At 37.1% G+C, this 14,823-nt stretch overlaps 1 protein-coding gene across 19 annotated transcripts in view; it reads left to right on the top strand.

Annotated features, from left to right (window-relative positions):
• FRRS1 (ferric chelate reductase 1) overlaps positions 1-14,823 on the top strand; it is a 109,614-nt gene that overhangs the window by 81,115 nt on the left and 13,676 nt on the right. For all 19 annotated transcript variants that reach the window (XM_078332602.1, XM_078332589.1, XM_078332587.1 and 16 more), the window contains 2 exons: positions 5,898-5,996; positions 7,004-7,151. In XM_078332602.1, the coding sequence (XP_078188728.1) occupies positions 5,898-5,996; positions 7,004-7,151 (247 nt within the window). The remainder of the gene's footprint in view (positions 1-5,897; positions 5,997-7,003; positions 7,152-14,823) is intronic.

The following is a 14,823-nucleotide window of genomic DNA, read 5'->3' as shown; positions in this document are numbered from 1 at the left end:
TTATCTGTTTCCAGTGTAGTACTCATCAAAAATGTTTACAAAAAAGACATAATTATGCAGGTGCAGTTGATTTACAGAGCAATACTGTTTAATGATTAAAGTAATCTGTACACCTGTTTGTCTAACTTGGGGGAAATGAATCAGCCTCAAAATATATTACTAAAGTGGTAATTTCTATTTTTGGTTGTTACTTTTAAAACCTTAGGGTATTTTTGTGACCTGCTGTTTCTTTGGAATGTATAATGTCAATTTAAATACTGAAGGTATCTAATGTCACAAATACTGATTCAGTAACCTAAATTATACCCCTTTATCAATTTGGCTTGTGAATTAATGTTAGCAATTATTTTGGTATATTAAAACTCATCACTAAAATCAAAATGTGTAATTTACCCTATTTCTGATGATAATGACTTGCTAATATCTTAATTTTAACCGAATTTCCAAGTACAGTAAGTCCTCAATGCCATCAATAGGTTCTTGGAAGCTTTGATTTTAAGTGAGGCTATATACAGCAGTTCCTCGAATAATGTTATTTCTTTCAATATCATTTTGTTATGACATTGATGAAGAAAAAAATTGACCAGCCAGGCGCGGTGGCTCACGCCTGTAATCCCAGCACTTTGGGAGGCTGAGGCAGGTGGATCACGAGGTCAAGAGATCGAGACCATCCTGGTCAACATGGTGAAACCCCGTCTCTACTAAAAATACAGAAAATTAGCTGGGCATGGTGGCGTGTGCCTGTAATCCCAGCTACTCAGGAGGCTGAGGCAGGAGAATTGCCTGAACCCAGGAGGCGTAGGTTGCGTTGAGCTGAGATCACGCCATTGCACTCCAGCCTGGGAAACAAGAGTGAAACTCTGTCTCAAAAAAAAATATTGACCATGTTGTATGTTGTTTTGCTTGAAGTCATAGTTTCCGAGAACTTGCCTATGACTTTAAGTGAAGATGTACTGTACATATCTCTTTCCTATTTGAGATATTTTGTGAAATAGTTTGAAGTCTGTCAAGTATGCACATCATTAGCTTCTTTCCTTCTCCTTCATCTTACTCCAGACTTCATATCTCCACGCCCCAGTCCTAACTCCCTTGGACTCCAGACTGTGGTTTCCAGCTGCAGGCTGGTCTCGTCTAGATGTGTGTTCCTGAACAGCACAAAGTAACATCTAAAAGACTGAACTTTTTATTGAGCCTCATAATGTCTCCCTGTGTTCCCCATTCTTGGTGTTAGCAATATCAGAAAAGCAGCTACCATTATTGATGGCTTGTTTCTTGTTGGGTACTGTCCCAGGCAATTTATAAACACCTCATTTACTGCTGCCAGCATCATTTTTGGTATTCAGAGAAATGTTGGTTGTGACTTGGATTCCTTCCTTTCATCCATGTCTCAGGTCCTTCTTCCTGCCATTTCTAACTTTTTGTTTTGAAAGGTTTTCAACCCCCATAAAAGTTAAAAAGATAGTACAATGAGCACCCATAAGCCCTTCACCTAGATTTGCCACTTTATCTTTTTATTTCTGTCTAGCTCGGTTGATTTATGTGGTGTATATAAATACATATTTCTTCTTAAACTATTTGAAAGTAAATTACAGATAATCATGACATTTCATTTCTAAGGTTTTCAACATGTGTCTCCTAAGAACAAGGACATTCTCCCACAATTCTACAGTATCTTTATCACATTAAGAAAATTTAACAATGATATAATAATTTTATGTAACATACAATCTGTATTCCAATTTTCCCACTTGTCCCAATAAACTCCTTTATAACTGTTTTTAAAAAGTGTTTCTTATCCAGGATCCAATCAGTTATTATTCAGGACATTTAGTTGTTATATCTCTTGGATCTCCTTTACTTTAGAACAGTTACTTTACCCATTTTCTTTTCTTTTTTTAAATTAAATTCAGGCCGGTTATTTTGTAGAACATTCTACAATTTATATAATAGATTTGTGTTAAGTTTTTTTGCACAAATGCTACATAAGGATATTGTTTCCACATCAGTGCACTATTTCAAAAGTTTCATAATGTCCAATTGTTCTATTATTGATGATAGTATGTTTGATCACTGGTGTCTGTCAGATTTCTGCATTGTAAAGGTCTATTTTCTTTTTGTAATGAGTAATACGTGGGGCAATACTTTGAGTCTGTATGAATATTCTGTTCCTCAATAGCCTGTAACTAGGTTTTTGTATTTATTGATGTTTGTCCTATAAATCAATTGCTACATTTGTGGTTGCCAAACTGGTGATCTTCTAACTTACTTATTAGCTGGCATTCTTATGAAAATACAAGCTTTCTTTTCTCTGTACTTGCCCTTCCCTTTTGTAGTAACACTGTGGAGTAATGGGTTTCTATGTTGTAGTTTATTACCACCATTCATTCTTTTAGACGGTCATATTGACCCAAATGTGGTCATTGGGAGCCCTTAAAGCTTCTGTGCCCTTTTGATGTGTCTCCGCCACTTTTGAGCATGTCTTTGTTTCTGGTGTAACAAGATATTCTCCATTCATACTTTCTTGCATTTCATTATTTCTCAAAGGAGCTTTAATTCCTTTTAGTAGGAATAATATCTAGAAATCAAGATTTGGGTGCTAATATGTTCACTGCTACTGATCTCCCAAGTACTTTTGATTCTATCTTTGACATACCTCTTTCATTCTCTTTATTGCGTTGTCATTATCTCTGACTTGGCTTATAGCTTTCCTGTCTGCTTCCTGGGCTGCTGTAGTAACGCCTCATTAGTCCCCTTGCTTCCATGATTTCCTCTTCCATTTCATCCTTCACACAGCCATTCCACTGGAATTTTCTCCCCAAGCCACATTTAAGGTTGTCTTGGCTGGGTGCGGTGGCCCATGCCTATAATCCCAGTACTCTGGGAGGCTGTGGTGGAAGGATTGCTTGAAGCTAGGAATTTAAGATGAGCCTGGGCAACATAATGAGACCCTTATCTCCACAAAAAATTAACAAAAAATTAGCTGGGTGTGGTGGCATGCACCTGTGGTCCTGGATACTTGGGAAGCTGAGATAGGAGGATCGCTTGGTCCCAGGAGGTCAAGGTTGCAGGAAGAGTATTTGCACCGCTGCATTCCAGCCTGGGTGAAAGAACAAGACCCTGTCTCATAAAAAAATTTTCTTAAAAATATCCCTCCAAACCTTTGGCAAAACTTTAGTAATTATAGAAAAACTGTTATTTTCTTAAAGCATGGTGCACACTACTTTGGGAATACTTCTGGAATTTTCAGCCTTAGAGCTCTCTTTTAATCCTTCATATATTTTAGTTAACACAAACCTGTTTCTTAAAATTTTCGTATTTCTATATCATTGGTCCTAGAAGTTCTTCAACTTGGAAAACCTTTCCTTTAATCTCATCTTTACCTTGTCCTCCTATAAATATGTTTTATCTTCTCAGGTCTGCTTAATTATTGTCTTTTCTGATGAGCCATCTTCAATTATCTGGCCATACATAATTTGTCTTTTCATGTCACTTTACCTATCTGTCTTCTTCATTAAAACACAGCTTTTGATTGTAAGAACCATATTCTTAAAAAACATCATCTTATTATTTCTCCCACAGTTTCCAACAAATATTTTCTCATAGGATGCAATGTAAATGCTCCACTGGAGAGGGGTGGACTGGGGAGAGAGCTTCTGTACAGCCCAGGGATTTGCTGGAAGTTCTTATATGTACTTTTATGCTTTCAGAATTGAGGTTTCTAGAACTGCCTGGAGCCTGTGGTTGCAGTAGCACCTTCACTCACTCCTCATTTGGAATAGTGAGCACTGAGAGTTCCCTGCTGTCTATCCCCATGATCTTCTCTAATATTTGGGAGGTCTACTTGTTTGATTTTATTTGCCTTCCTATCCTTAGTTTGCCTCAAGTCAACCATTATTTTTACTGATTTTTTTTATGCAGCAAAAGAATTTCTGTGTCCATTCATGATAGATATTCTAGAAAACATGCATTGTTTAAATCAGGGTTCAGGCCCAGCATGGTGGCTCACACTTGTAATCTCAGCACTTTGGGAGGCTGAGGCAGGAGGATTGCTTAAGCCCAACATTTAGATACCAGCCTGGGCAACAGGGTGAGAATCCATCTCCAAAATAAAAGATAAATTGGGGTTTAGAAAACTTTTTCTATAAGGATATTTTAGAGTTTGTAGGTGATATTGTCTCTGTTTTAACTACCACCCTCTGGTGTAGTGTAAAAGCAGCCATAGATGATATGTACATGAATAAATGTGGCTGTGTTCCAATGAAACATGGACATTGAATTTCAGTTTGATATGTTTTCATTTGTCATGAAATATTCTTTCTTTTACCATTTAAGTATGTAAAAGTCATTCTTAGCCTATGAGCTATATAGAAGCAAGCTTTAGGTTGAATTTGATCTGTACGCCACAGTTTGTTGACTCCTGGTTTAAGGCATGATTGCTCCAAATTTCTTATCTTGAATTGGGCTAATTCTGATTTTACTGTAATATGTGTAACATATTATAATGTACTCATTGCTAAGAGTACATTCTTGAGAGTTTTCAAAAGTAGAACATTTAAAAATAAAGTTGAATCTGAAAGTATAGAAAGATGTTAGAACTTAATATTGGAGTTTATAGCAAGATTTGTTATAACCAGGCAGTCTTGGACCTTGTTTAAGGAATTGGGTGACTAAAGCACATATTACAGCACTTCTTAGACAGTTTATGGAGAAACCAAGTGAAAGACCAAGCCATGGACAGTAAGTTAAAATCAAGATTATTCCGTTGTACCGTTGTTTAAATGTACTTTGAAGTTACAGTCTGCTTCTTTTTTTGGTATTCTTTTTCATTCTTTGTCTCCTATTAATTGACAGTCTTTTTTTTAATATCACTTAATTTTATTGTATTTTATTTCTATTTTTGGGATTCAAGGTCTCCCTCAGTTGCCTAGGCTGGTGTGCAGTGGCATGATCATGGCACACTGCAAACTTGACCTCCTGGGCTGAAATGATTCTCCTGCCTTAGCCTTCTTAGTAGCTGGGACCACTTGCATGTACCACCATGCTTGGCTGATTTTTAAACATTTTTTTCTAGGACGAGGTGTCATCATATTGCCCAGGCTGATCTCAAACTCCTGGCTTCAAGCAATCCTCCTTCCTTGGCCTCCCAAAGTGCTGGAATTATAGGTGTGAGCCACTGTGCCTGGCTTGATGATCACTTTAAAGAATAAGATCTAAGTTTCAGAGTTAAGGAATCTTGGAAACTAAAGTTTAGATAAGAGGTAGACTGTTTGACTAGTTCCTCCTCAAGTGCAGATATTTTTGCCTCAGTTATATAACATTAAGCCTACTGAATATGTACACTGTGTACATATTTCTTTACAGTGTCTTCCTTCTTAGAAGTTACCAAGAAAAATAACCAATACAATGCAGTGTATTCGGTCATTAAAATATGTAGGACATAGATATTTATTAGCAAATAAATATCTGGAATATTGTTCATGGTAAGTTAATTGAAAAAAGTAACAGAACTCTATATTTTCCTTTTTGGAAGGAACAAATAAGTATAATACAAATAGGTTTGGGTATAATATACATGAAATAGGTTTGGGTGAATATACATGAAAATATTAAAGTGTTGTTCAATTAGTGATGGGTTTATGAACATATAAACATATATCTATCTTAATCTATTATTTTACACTGAAATTTTAGTGTTTTTGTATTATAACAAAATTATTTTTAACTCACAACTTAGATAGCCAGTTCTCTAGAATTCATAGCGTCATTCATTCACAATTCAGTAAATTATGTTTTAAAAAATCAAATAATATTTGGTTTCCTGAGATACTTTTTTTAAAAAAGAAAACAAAATGCTGAAATTCCTTCTAACTTTGTTCTCATTTGCAATTGTTTTTCAGGGTGATGATGATGCTTATCTATGTATTCGTGAAGATCAGACTGTGTACATCCAGCCTTCCCATTTAATGGGGCGAAGTCACCCTGTAATGGACTCCAGGGTCGGTGTGAAGACTCCGGGAACCTTCACCTGGAAACCGGCTTTCCAGCTGTGTGGCTATCACTGGGGTTGCCGTGCTGCGAGTTTGCCTCTAACCCCCGCAGTTACAGCCTAGCCTGAGCAGGGATCTGCCAGCAGGGCTCCTCTCATAATGATCTCTGAGAAACTTTTCTATACTTCAGAAGTTTGTCTTGTAGGGACAGATGAATTCTTGCTTGTGTCACTTGCATCCTTTTTGTTGTAGCTTACAAAAAAGTACTTTATGGTTTATTAAGATGGTCAGGGCATCAGCTGCTTTTCAAATGCTTACAGGTTTTTAAGAAGAGAATGATGTTAGCGACAAAATTTCTTGACTAGTGAGAAAGAGGAGCACATTTGGCAAAGGCCGGAGATGCCCTGGACAGTTGTCTTAAGTGTCCTTTGTTGGCATGTGTGTCGAAGGTGGACTATTTCTGATAGAGAAGTGTCTATTTGCAGGACAGCTGACAGGCAAATGAGCTCTGAAGGAGCAGTAGCTATCACTTAATGACATAGCAAATGAGATCTGACTGAGGAGTAGCTATCACTTAATGACATAACTGTGCACAACTTTCCCATGGGGCTGACTCCCACAGCTGGCTTGGAACTTCTCTCCAGTTGCATGTTGCATTTTGGCCGCTAGGGTAGTACTTGTTAATTGTTTCTTTTTCAATGTTTTTGATTGTATACTAGTGGCCAGATGGTATTAGTACATCTGCTAAAATTTCCTACCTAGGTAGAGGAATCGTGGGGTTCTGGCTCAAAGTAAAAATATTATTATCATTATTTTGCCAAATGGGCTAAAGACAAACTGGGAGAAAATGTTTCTTGTTCTCTTCAAAGAGGAAATGGAAAAACAATGACACTGCAGACAAAGCATGCACATATGATCTTAGAGAAAGGAAACTGAACAGGGCAGGATTTTGATCATATCTTATTTTTAGCAAATCTTTGGAAAGTGCTGAGAAGACCCATTGTGTGTGTTTGTAGGATAGCCTTGAGGATATGGCTTGGAGGTTGGCGGATGGTGTTATGCAGTGTTCTTTCAGAAGAAACATTACCCTCCCTGGAGTTAAGAATAGATTTGATCTAAACACAAGCTATTACATATTTCTAGCAGATGGTGCAGCTGATGATGGTAAGTATATTGTTAAGCTGTCTTTTCAAGTTTTTTTTTTCTATTTTCTCCCTTCTCTTTTCCCCATTTTTGGAAAAACTACTGTAATTGCCCATTTTGTAGGCACATACTCTCCTACAAATGTCAAATTTTGCCAGAAACTGGATTAAGGTAGAAAAATTTTGCTGGAAACTAGACAGAGGTAGAGTGTCCATTGTGTTATAAAGCAACATTGCTCACCATCAGAATGGCTTCTGATTTGTAAAATGGATATGACCAGAAGAACTATAAATACCTTGTAAGAAGCCATATCTTTGGGCTTCCCTGAGTGTAGTGATAGTAGATTAACTTTGCAGGGGACCTAGAAATGGTGCCTTTGGGGTTGTTGCAAGACATATTGGCTCCTATGGGAAAACTTGCCCAATATGAATCTTACCTCCTTAGACTTGCTTTCTCTAGGGAGCTGGGGAGGGGAAAAAGAGAATAGCTCCTGAACAGCTGAGTAAGCGGCTGTAAGAACTCCTGTGGAGGGGGAATGCCTCACAATGCCCTGCCAGTGTGGCGTGTTTCCTTTCTCACATCTTTCTACATGACTCTGATGCTAAGTACAGCCTAACATAGTTTATGAGTCTGAATCTTTAGTTTATTCTCAAGAAGACTACTCTGGTGGATATTGCAACACATAATAGTAGGAATAATTCGATATTGTTTGAGGTCTTGGCTAATGGTTTTTGAGGAACTGCAGGAAACATCAATGTAGTTTTTAGTAACTCATCTCTTAGGAGATAATGTTGCTCCAAAACTTTGAGAATATCGCCCACTTTGAAAATGGTGAGCAAGTAGATGTCTAGAATGGAGAGACAGGGATGGGGTAAAGAAAGGAAGAGCAGGAAATGTGATACAGGCAAATTGTGAAAAGCCTACAATTCTACCATGTGTTTTAGATTTTCTACTCTTGGTAAAGCAGACTCCCAAAAAGTTTTGAAGCGGGATAAAATATCTGCTCAATGTTAAAATTTAGGAACATTTAAATTAATTAATTAGCCTGTTTATTTTTATTAATTTATTTTTTTGGCTGAAGGAAAAATGCTAAAGGAACACTTTTAGATTTAGATATAGGTGATACATATAGTTATCTTAGTCAAATCGTGTACTCTTGTTTGCATCAGCAGCAGCGAATATGGCTTGAAAGTAATTTCTTAATACGGCTTGATAATAATGAGTAAAAATTTCTTAACATGAGTGATAATTTCTTAATATGGCCTGACAATAATAAATAAAAATTACTCAGTGCTTACTGAGTGCCAGTCAGTGGCTAAGCATTTTAGATACAGTCTTCATTTTTATCTTTGTAAAATACAAGCTAGAGATGTACTATTATTATCTCTTTTATCTAAAAGGAAATTGGGACTTAGAAAGGTGAAGTAATTTGCCCAGACAAGTAAATGGTACAGCTGGAATTTTGCCTTCAGAGCCTATTCAGTATTCAGCACTTTAGAACATGGGAAATGGGCTGAGTGCAGTGGCTCACACTTTTATTTCCAGCACTTTGAAAGGTCAAGGCAGGTGGATTGCTTGAACCCAGGAGTTCCAGACCAGCCTGAGCAACATGACAAAACCTGGTCTCTATTCAAAAAAAAAAAAAAAAAAAAAAGAAAGAAAGAAAGAAAAAGAAAAAGAAAGAAATTAGCTGGGAGTGGTGGTGTGCACCTGTGGTCCCAGCTACTCAGAAGGCTAAGGTGGAAGGAATGCCTGAGTCCAGAAGGTTGAGGCTGCATTCCAGTCTGGGCAACTGAGGGAGACCCTGCTTCAAAAAGAAAAAGAATATGGGAAATCTAGGGAATTAATTTTAATGAAGAAAAGGTCAAATATTTGTGTTTTTAAGCAGCTACCACTAAAGTGCAGGTCATTGTGGTGGTGTTTACAGTTTCAGCTACCACTTGTTACATATTACATATATCTCATTTATTTCTCACAGAGGCTTTGTATGTAGGTGTTTTGTTGCTTTTTTTTTTTTTTTTTTTTTTTTTTACAAATAAGGAAACTGAGACCTAGTAGGGCCAAGCAACTTTTCCAAAATCAAACAAGTAGCAGAGTCAGGAATTAAACCCAGGTCACTTCCAATTACAAAAGTTGTATCCTTTCTATAACATCCGACTGCTTCTTTTGGTGTCCGTGTTAGTCTGTTCTCACACTGCTACAAAGAACTACCTGAGACTGGGTAATTTATGAAAAAAATAGATTTAATTGATTCACAGTTCCACAGGCTGTACAGGAAGCATGGCTGGGGAAGCCTCAGGAAACTTACAATCATGGCAGAAGGCAAGGGGAAAGCAGGCACGTCTTAAATGGCGGCAGGAGAGAGAAAGAGAGAAGGTGGAAGTGCCACATACTTTTAAACAATGAGATCTCCTGAGAACTCATTCACTATCATGAATAAAGCAAGGGGGAAGTGTGCCCCCGTGGTTCAGTCCCCTCCCACCAGGCCCTTCCTCCCACACATGGAGTGTACAATTCAAAGTGAGACTTGGTGGGGCACAGAGCCAAACCATATCAGTGCCCAACATGTTATAGATGCTTCATAAATGATTATTGATTCAAATGGATTTATTACATTGCTAGGGTATTTAACGGTTTATACATTTTAAAGTTTTTTACTTAAAATTATACTTTAGAGCTGGACGCAGTGGTGCATGCCTGTAGTCCCAGCTACTTGGGAGGCTGAGGCTGGAGGATCGCTTGAGCCCAGGAGTTTTGGGCTGTAGTACACTATGTTGATTGGGTGTCTGCACTAAGTTTGGCAACAATATGGTGACCTTCTGGGAGCAGGGGACCACCAGGTTGCCTAAGGAGGGGTGAACCGGCCCAGGTTGGAAACAGAGCAGGTCAAAACTCCTGAGTTGATCAGTAGTGGGATCGCACCTGTGAACAGCCACTGCACTCCAGCCTGGGCAACATAGTGAGACCCCATCTCTAAAAAAAAAAAGAATTATATGTTAGAGAAAAACTATTTCATTTAAATGGAAGAATTCTGTTGTATAATACATTTTATGTGTGTGGATATACAGCAGGTGAAATGTCTCTTCGTAGGTTAACAATGTAGAAGTCAGAACATGTTTTCTTTTAAATGGTAGTTCTGACACTCCCTCAGAAACACCTAGTTAATGGACGATCCGTGTGAAAATAGAGAATTGTTCCCCCTCTGTTGCTGGCTGATGTCACTGTGCTGATGGCATGGGAGGGAGAATCTGTGCCTTGGCTCCTTGGTGGTGTTTCTCCAAGTGTGGGGCTTAATGTGCTTCAGACCACCTGGGGTGACTGTTAGCAATGCAGATTCCTGAACTCCATCTCAGACCCACTGAGTCTCTTTTGTTGGTGTATGAAATCTGCATTTTAATAGGCATCCCAGGTGGTTTTATGTGTGTTGTAGTTTGATAGCTTACTGCTCTAGGATGGGGTTTTTCCAAGTAAGGTGTGCACATTGCAAGGCAGTCCAGGGGATACAGGAAACAATACTAGAACTCTGTTTAGATTTACTTTTATGTGATTAAAATTTTAAATATTTTAACATATTTTATAGTATACATCAGGGATCCTCAACCCATGGGCCATGGACTGGTACTGGTCTGTGGCCTATTAGGAACTGGGCTGCACAGCAAGAGGTGAGTGGTGGGAGAGTGAGTATTACTGCATAAGCTACGCCTCCTGATGGATCAGCGGTGGCGTTAGATTCTTATAGGCATGTGAACCCTATTGTGAACTGTGCATGTGAGGGATCTACATTGTGTGCTCCTTATGAGAATCTGATGCATGATGATCTGAGGTGGGACAGTTTCTTCCCAAAACCATCCTTCCCCATCTTCCATGGAAAAAGTGTCTTCCATGGAACTGGTCCCTGGTGCCAAAAAGGTTGGGGACTGCTGGTGTACATAAGATATTAATACATATTAATATATTAATGTATATTAGATATAATATATAAATATATATTGGGTGTAATAGATATCAGATATTAATACAATATACAATTAATGCAATAAACATGAATCGTTTATTAACAAAAATATACATATATTAGGGGCACATGTTAATTGTTTTTTATAATGGTACAGTGCAAAGCACAAGAAACAAAACACTCCAATAAACAAACCTGGAGATTGCTACTCCTGGGAATTAATTTTACAATCTTTTTGTACTGGGGAACAAAGGACAGTTACACATAAGTCATTGCGTCTTCCATTACTTGCTTTATGTATGTGGACCATTTATAAATTGAATTCTGCATAAAAGCAGTAAGACTTTGTAAGATTTTAGCCAATTTTTAAAGCAATCATATAATCTTTGTAACCCATATAAATGTAAAATGTATCCAGTTTCGGTAAAGTCTCCTAACAGTCTATCCATTTAAAGCCTTAACAAGAGCAAAACTCCGTCTCAAAAAAAAAAAAAGGTAAAACCTTTTTCTAACTGCTATTTTCCCCATGTTGCGGACGTTCTCCTGTCTTGGAATAAGCAGTCATGTGAAATACTGAGTGTTTAAACTGAAAGGTAGAAATCACTTGGGTAATTAAGTAATTCACAATTAGGAAATCTACCAATTTTAATAATGAAGTAGAGACTCGGCAATCACATGACCTGTCATTTAAAGAGTTTAGAAGTACTGTAGGTCAGCTATTCCTGCTGGTTCTTGCACGAAGCATGAACTCCCTTTGAGCAAGACTGCAAAATTATAATGGAGCCACACAATGGAACTCTGAAATCATAATGGACTTCTGCTTTCATGAAGGCTAAGGTCATGCTTAGTTCATGACTCTACAGTGATTCAGAGTTTAAACACATTTTCTTCCAACTTGTCTCTCAGGCTTGTTGAGCTTGCAGTCGCTTTCTCATCACTGCCACTCAATGAATGCAGGATTGTAACTTCCCCAGTGCCTTTCTTGTCATTTTTGATAGTTTTCTTGATCATTTTCTTTTTGACGCTTTTGTAGCTCCTGACAGTTATTGTCTTTTTTCTTCTTGACATTCTCTTCTCTAGTATTCATTACATAAAACTCTTCTTTCTCATTTTCTGCTTTATATCAAGCCATGGTAAAATAGTATTCACTGAATGAGAAACCAGATGTCCTAACACCACTTTTTGAATAGTCCATGTTTTCTGACTGCTTTAAAAGCCTCTTTATCATACATTAAAAGTCTATCAGTAAATTGAATTTTTTCTAATCTGTTCTTCTATTGATAATATTTGTCTATTCCTGCATTAGTTAGAATTACTATTGCTTTATGATAGGTTTGTGAGTTTTGATAGAACATGATTCCCCTTCTGGCCTTTTTCAAGAATTTTTGCTTCTTCATGTGTATCTGTTCTTTTAGTTAAACTTTAGACATAATTTGTCAAAGTCTTCCTTTTTTGAGACAGAGTCTCACTCTGTTGCCCAGGCTAGAGTGCAGTGGTGCAATCCCAGCTCACTGAAGCTCAACCTCCCAGGCTCAAGTGATCCTCCCACATCTGCCTCCCAAGTAGCTGGGACTATAGCCATGTGCCACCATTCTCAGCTAATGTTTTGCATTTTTTGTAGAGAAGGGGTCTCGCCATGTTGCCCAGGTTGTTCTCCAACTCCCTGGCTTGAGCTGATTTGTCAAATTCTATTAAAAACTCTGTTGAGGTTGTGATTGAAATTGTAATGCAATCTTAGAGCAATTTAGAGAATAATAACTCGGTGCAATAGTGAGTCTGTCTATGCAGGAACACACTGGGATATTCCATTTATTCAGATCCTGCTGGTTTTCTACATATCTTCATACAGGACATATATATTTGGTTACTTTGTTCCTATAATTTTGTAGTTCTGTAAAACAAATTATTATGAATGGGATTGTTTTTCATATGTTTTCTAAATGTATTGTCATAAAGGAAAGTTATTCATTATTGAATATTTATCTTAAATTTAGGCGTCCTAATTTTCCAGTTGATTATCTTGGATTTTTCTAGATAAATGTCATATCCTGTGCAAATAATAACAGGTTAATAGCCCTCATTTTCTTTCTTGTCTCATTGCATCATCTAGTTCTTGCTGAATAATGTAGAATGATAGCAGGGAGGTGCCAAGAATTTTTGTGGTATTTTTTATTTTGATGCCAAATGCTTCTGATATTCAATGTTAAATGTCTTGTTGGTTGTATTTTTTTGTGGATATCCTTTATAATGTGGAGGAAATATTCTTTTGTTTCTAACTTTACTAAGAATTCATATCATGAATGGGTGCTGAATTTCATCAAATTTCTTTTGGGCAGTGATTGAGATGATATTTCATCATTACTTTAGTAGATTTCTGGATGGTGAACAATCCTCACATTCCTGGGATAAGCTTTACTTGGTCATGTCTTATTATTCTCTTAATATATAATGGATTTGATTTACTAATATTTTCTTTAGGCTTTTTACACATATATTCACAAGTTATTTAGGTTTATGGTATGGGGATTGTATGTGAATTTGTGGGGTGCTTGTGTGAATGTACACATGCCTAGTTTTGATTTCAGGGTTATAGTAAACTCATAGAGTGAACTCTAGAAGAGTTTAAATAAAAAAGAATTTTTAACTGCTGAGGCGCAGTGGCTTACACTGTAATCCAAGCACTTTAAGAGGCCGAGGTGGGCAGATCACTTGATCCCAGAAGTTAAAGACCAGCCTGGGCAACATGATAAAACCCCATCTCCACAAAAAATACAAAAATTAGCTGGGCATGGTGGTGTGCGTCTGTGGTCCCAGCTACTTGGGAGGCTGAGGGTGGGAGGATCTCTGGAGACTGGGAGGTCAAGGTTGGAATGAATTGTGATTACAACAATGCACTCCAATCTGGAAAACAGAGTGAGACCCCATCTCAATGAAAATTAAAAATAACATTAAAAAATAATTAAGGAAAAATTTTAGTGATATGGTAGAACTCACCCATGTAACAGGCTGGATGTTAGATGAAGATATCTGACTAATTAAAAAGGATTTTTCTATTGCTATTACTCTCTATGGTTACTACTAGTTTGGCCAATTTTTTGTAATTCCATATTTCTCTTCCCAAATTCATCCATTTCATTTAGATTTTGAATTGTTTTTGGGCTACTTTAAAGTTGTATATAGTGTTTTTATACAAAATTGTCTTCTATATTGGCAGCTATGTTACCCTTTAGATTTCTAATATTATGATGATTCCTTTCATTGTGTGGTCAGAGTTGCCAAAAACTCAAGGGATTTTAATTATCCTTTTAGAGGATTGATTTTTTTAATTTTTTTATTTTTAGGCTCTCTAGCTTAAGTTCTTAATATCAATTAAGTTTTAATTGATATTCTTTTTTGGTTTCCCAGGTTATATTTTGTTATTTTAGATGCACCTTGAATGAAAGGATTACTCTGCGTGCGCGCGTGCGTGTGTGTGTGTGTGTGTGTGTGAGTGTGTGTGTTAGGAAATGCTTTTAAGATGATAAAAACATTTTTTGAATAGTACCTTGATTGCATCACACGTGTTTCGTTATGAAGTGTCTTTATTATTATACATGTTGATGAAGACATGTAATTTTAGTTTTTTAATTTTTTATTTAAACAAAAGGTTATTAAAAAGTAGTTTTATAAATATCTAGGTGGGGCATTTCCCCCCCCTAGTTTTTTGATGTTAATTTTTAGTTTTGTGGCATTTTGGGC

The sequence above is a fragment of the Callithrix jacchus genome, chromosome 7 (genome assembly GCF_049354715.1).
Source record: "Callithrix jacchus isolate 240 chromosome 7, calJac240_pri, whole genome shotgun sequence".
Classification (NCBI taxonomy): Eukaryota; Metazoa; Chordata; class Mammalia; order Primates; family Cebidae; genus Callithrix; species Callithrix jacchus.
Note: the sequence above shows the minus strand (reverse complement) of the source record. Positions and strands in the feature narration are given on the sequence as shown.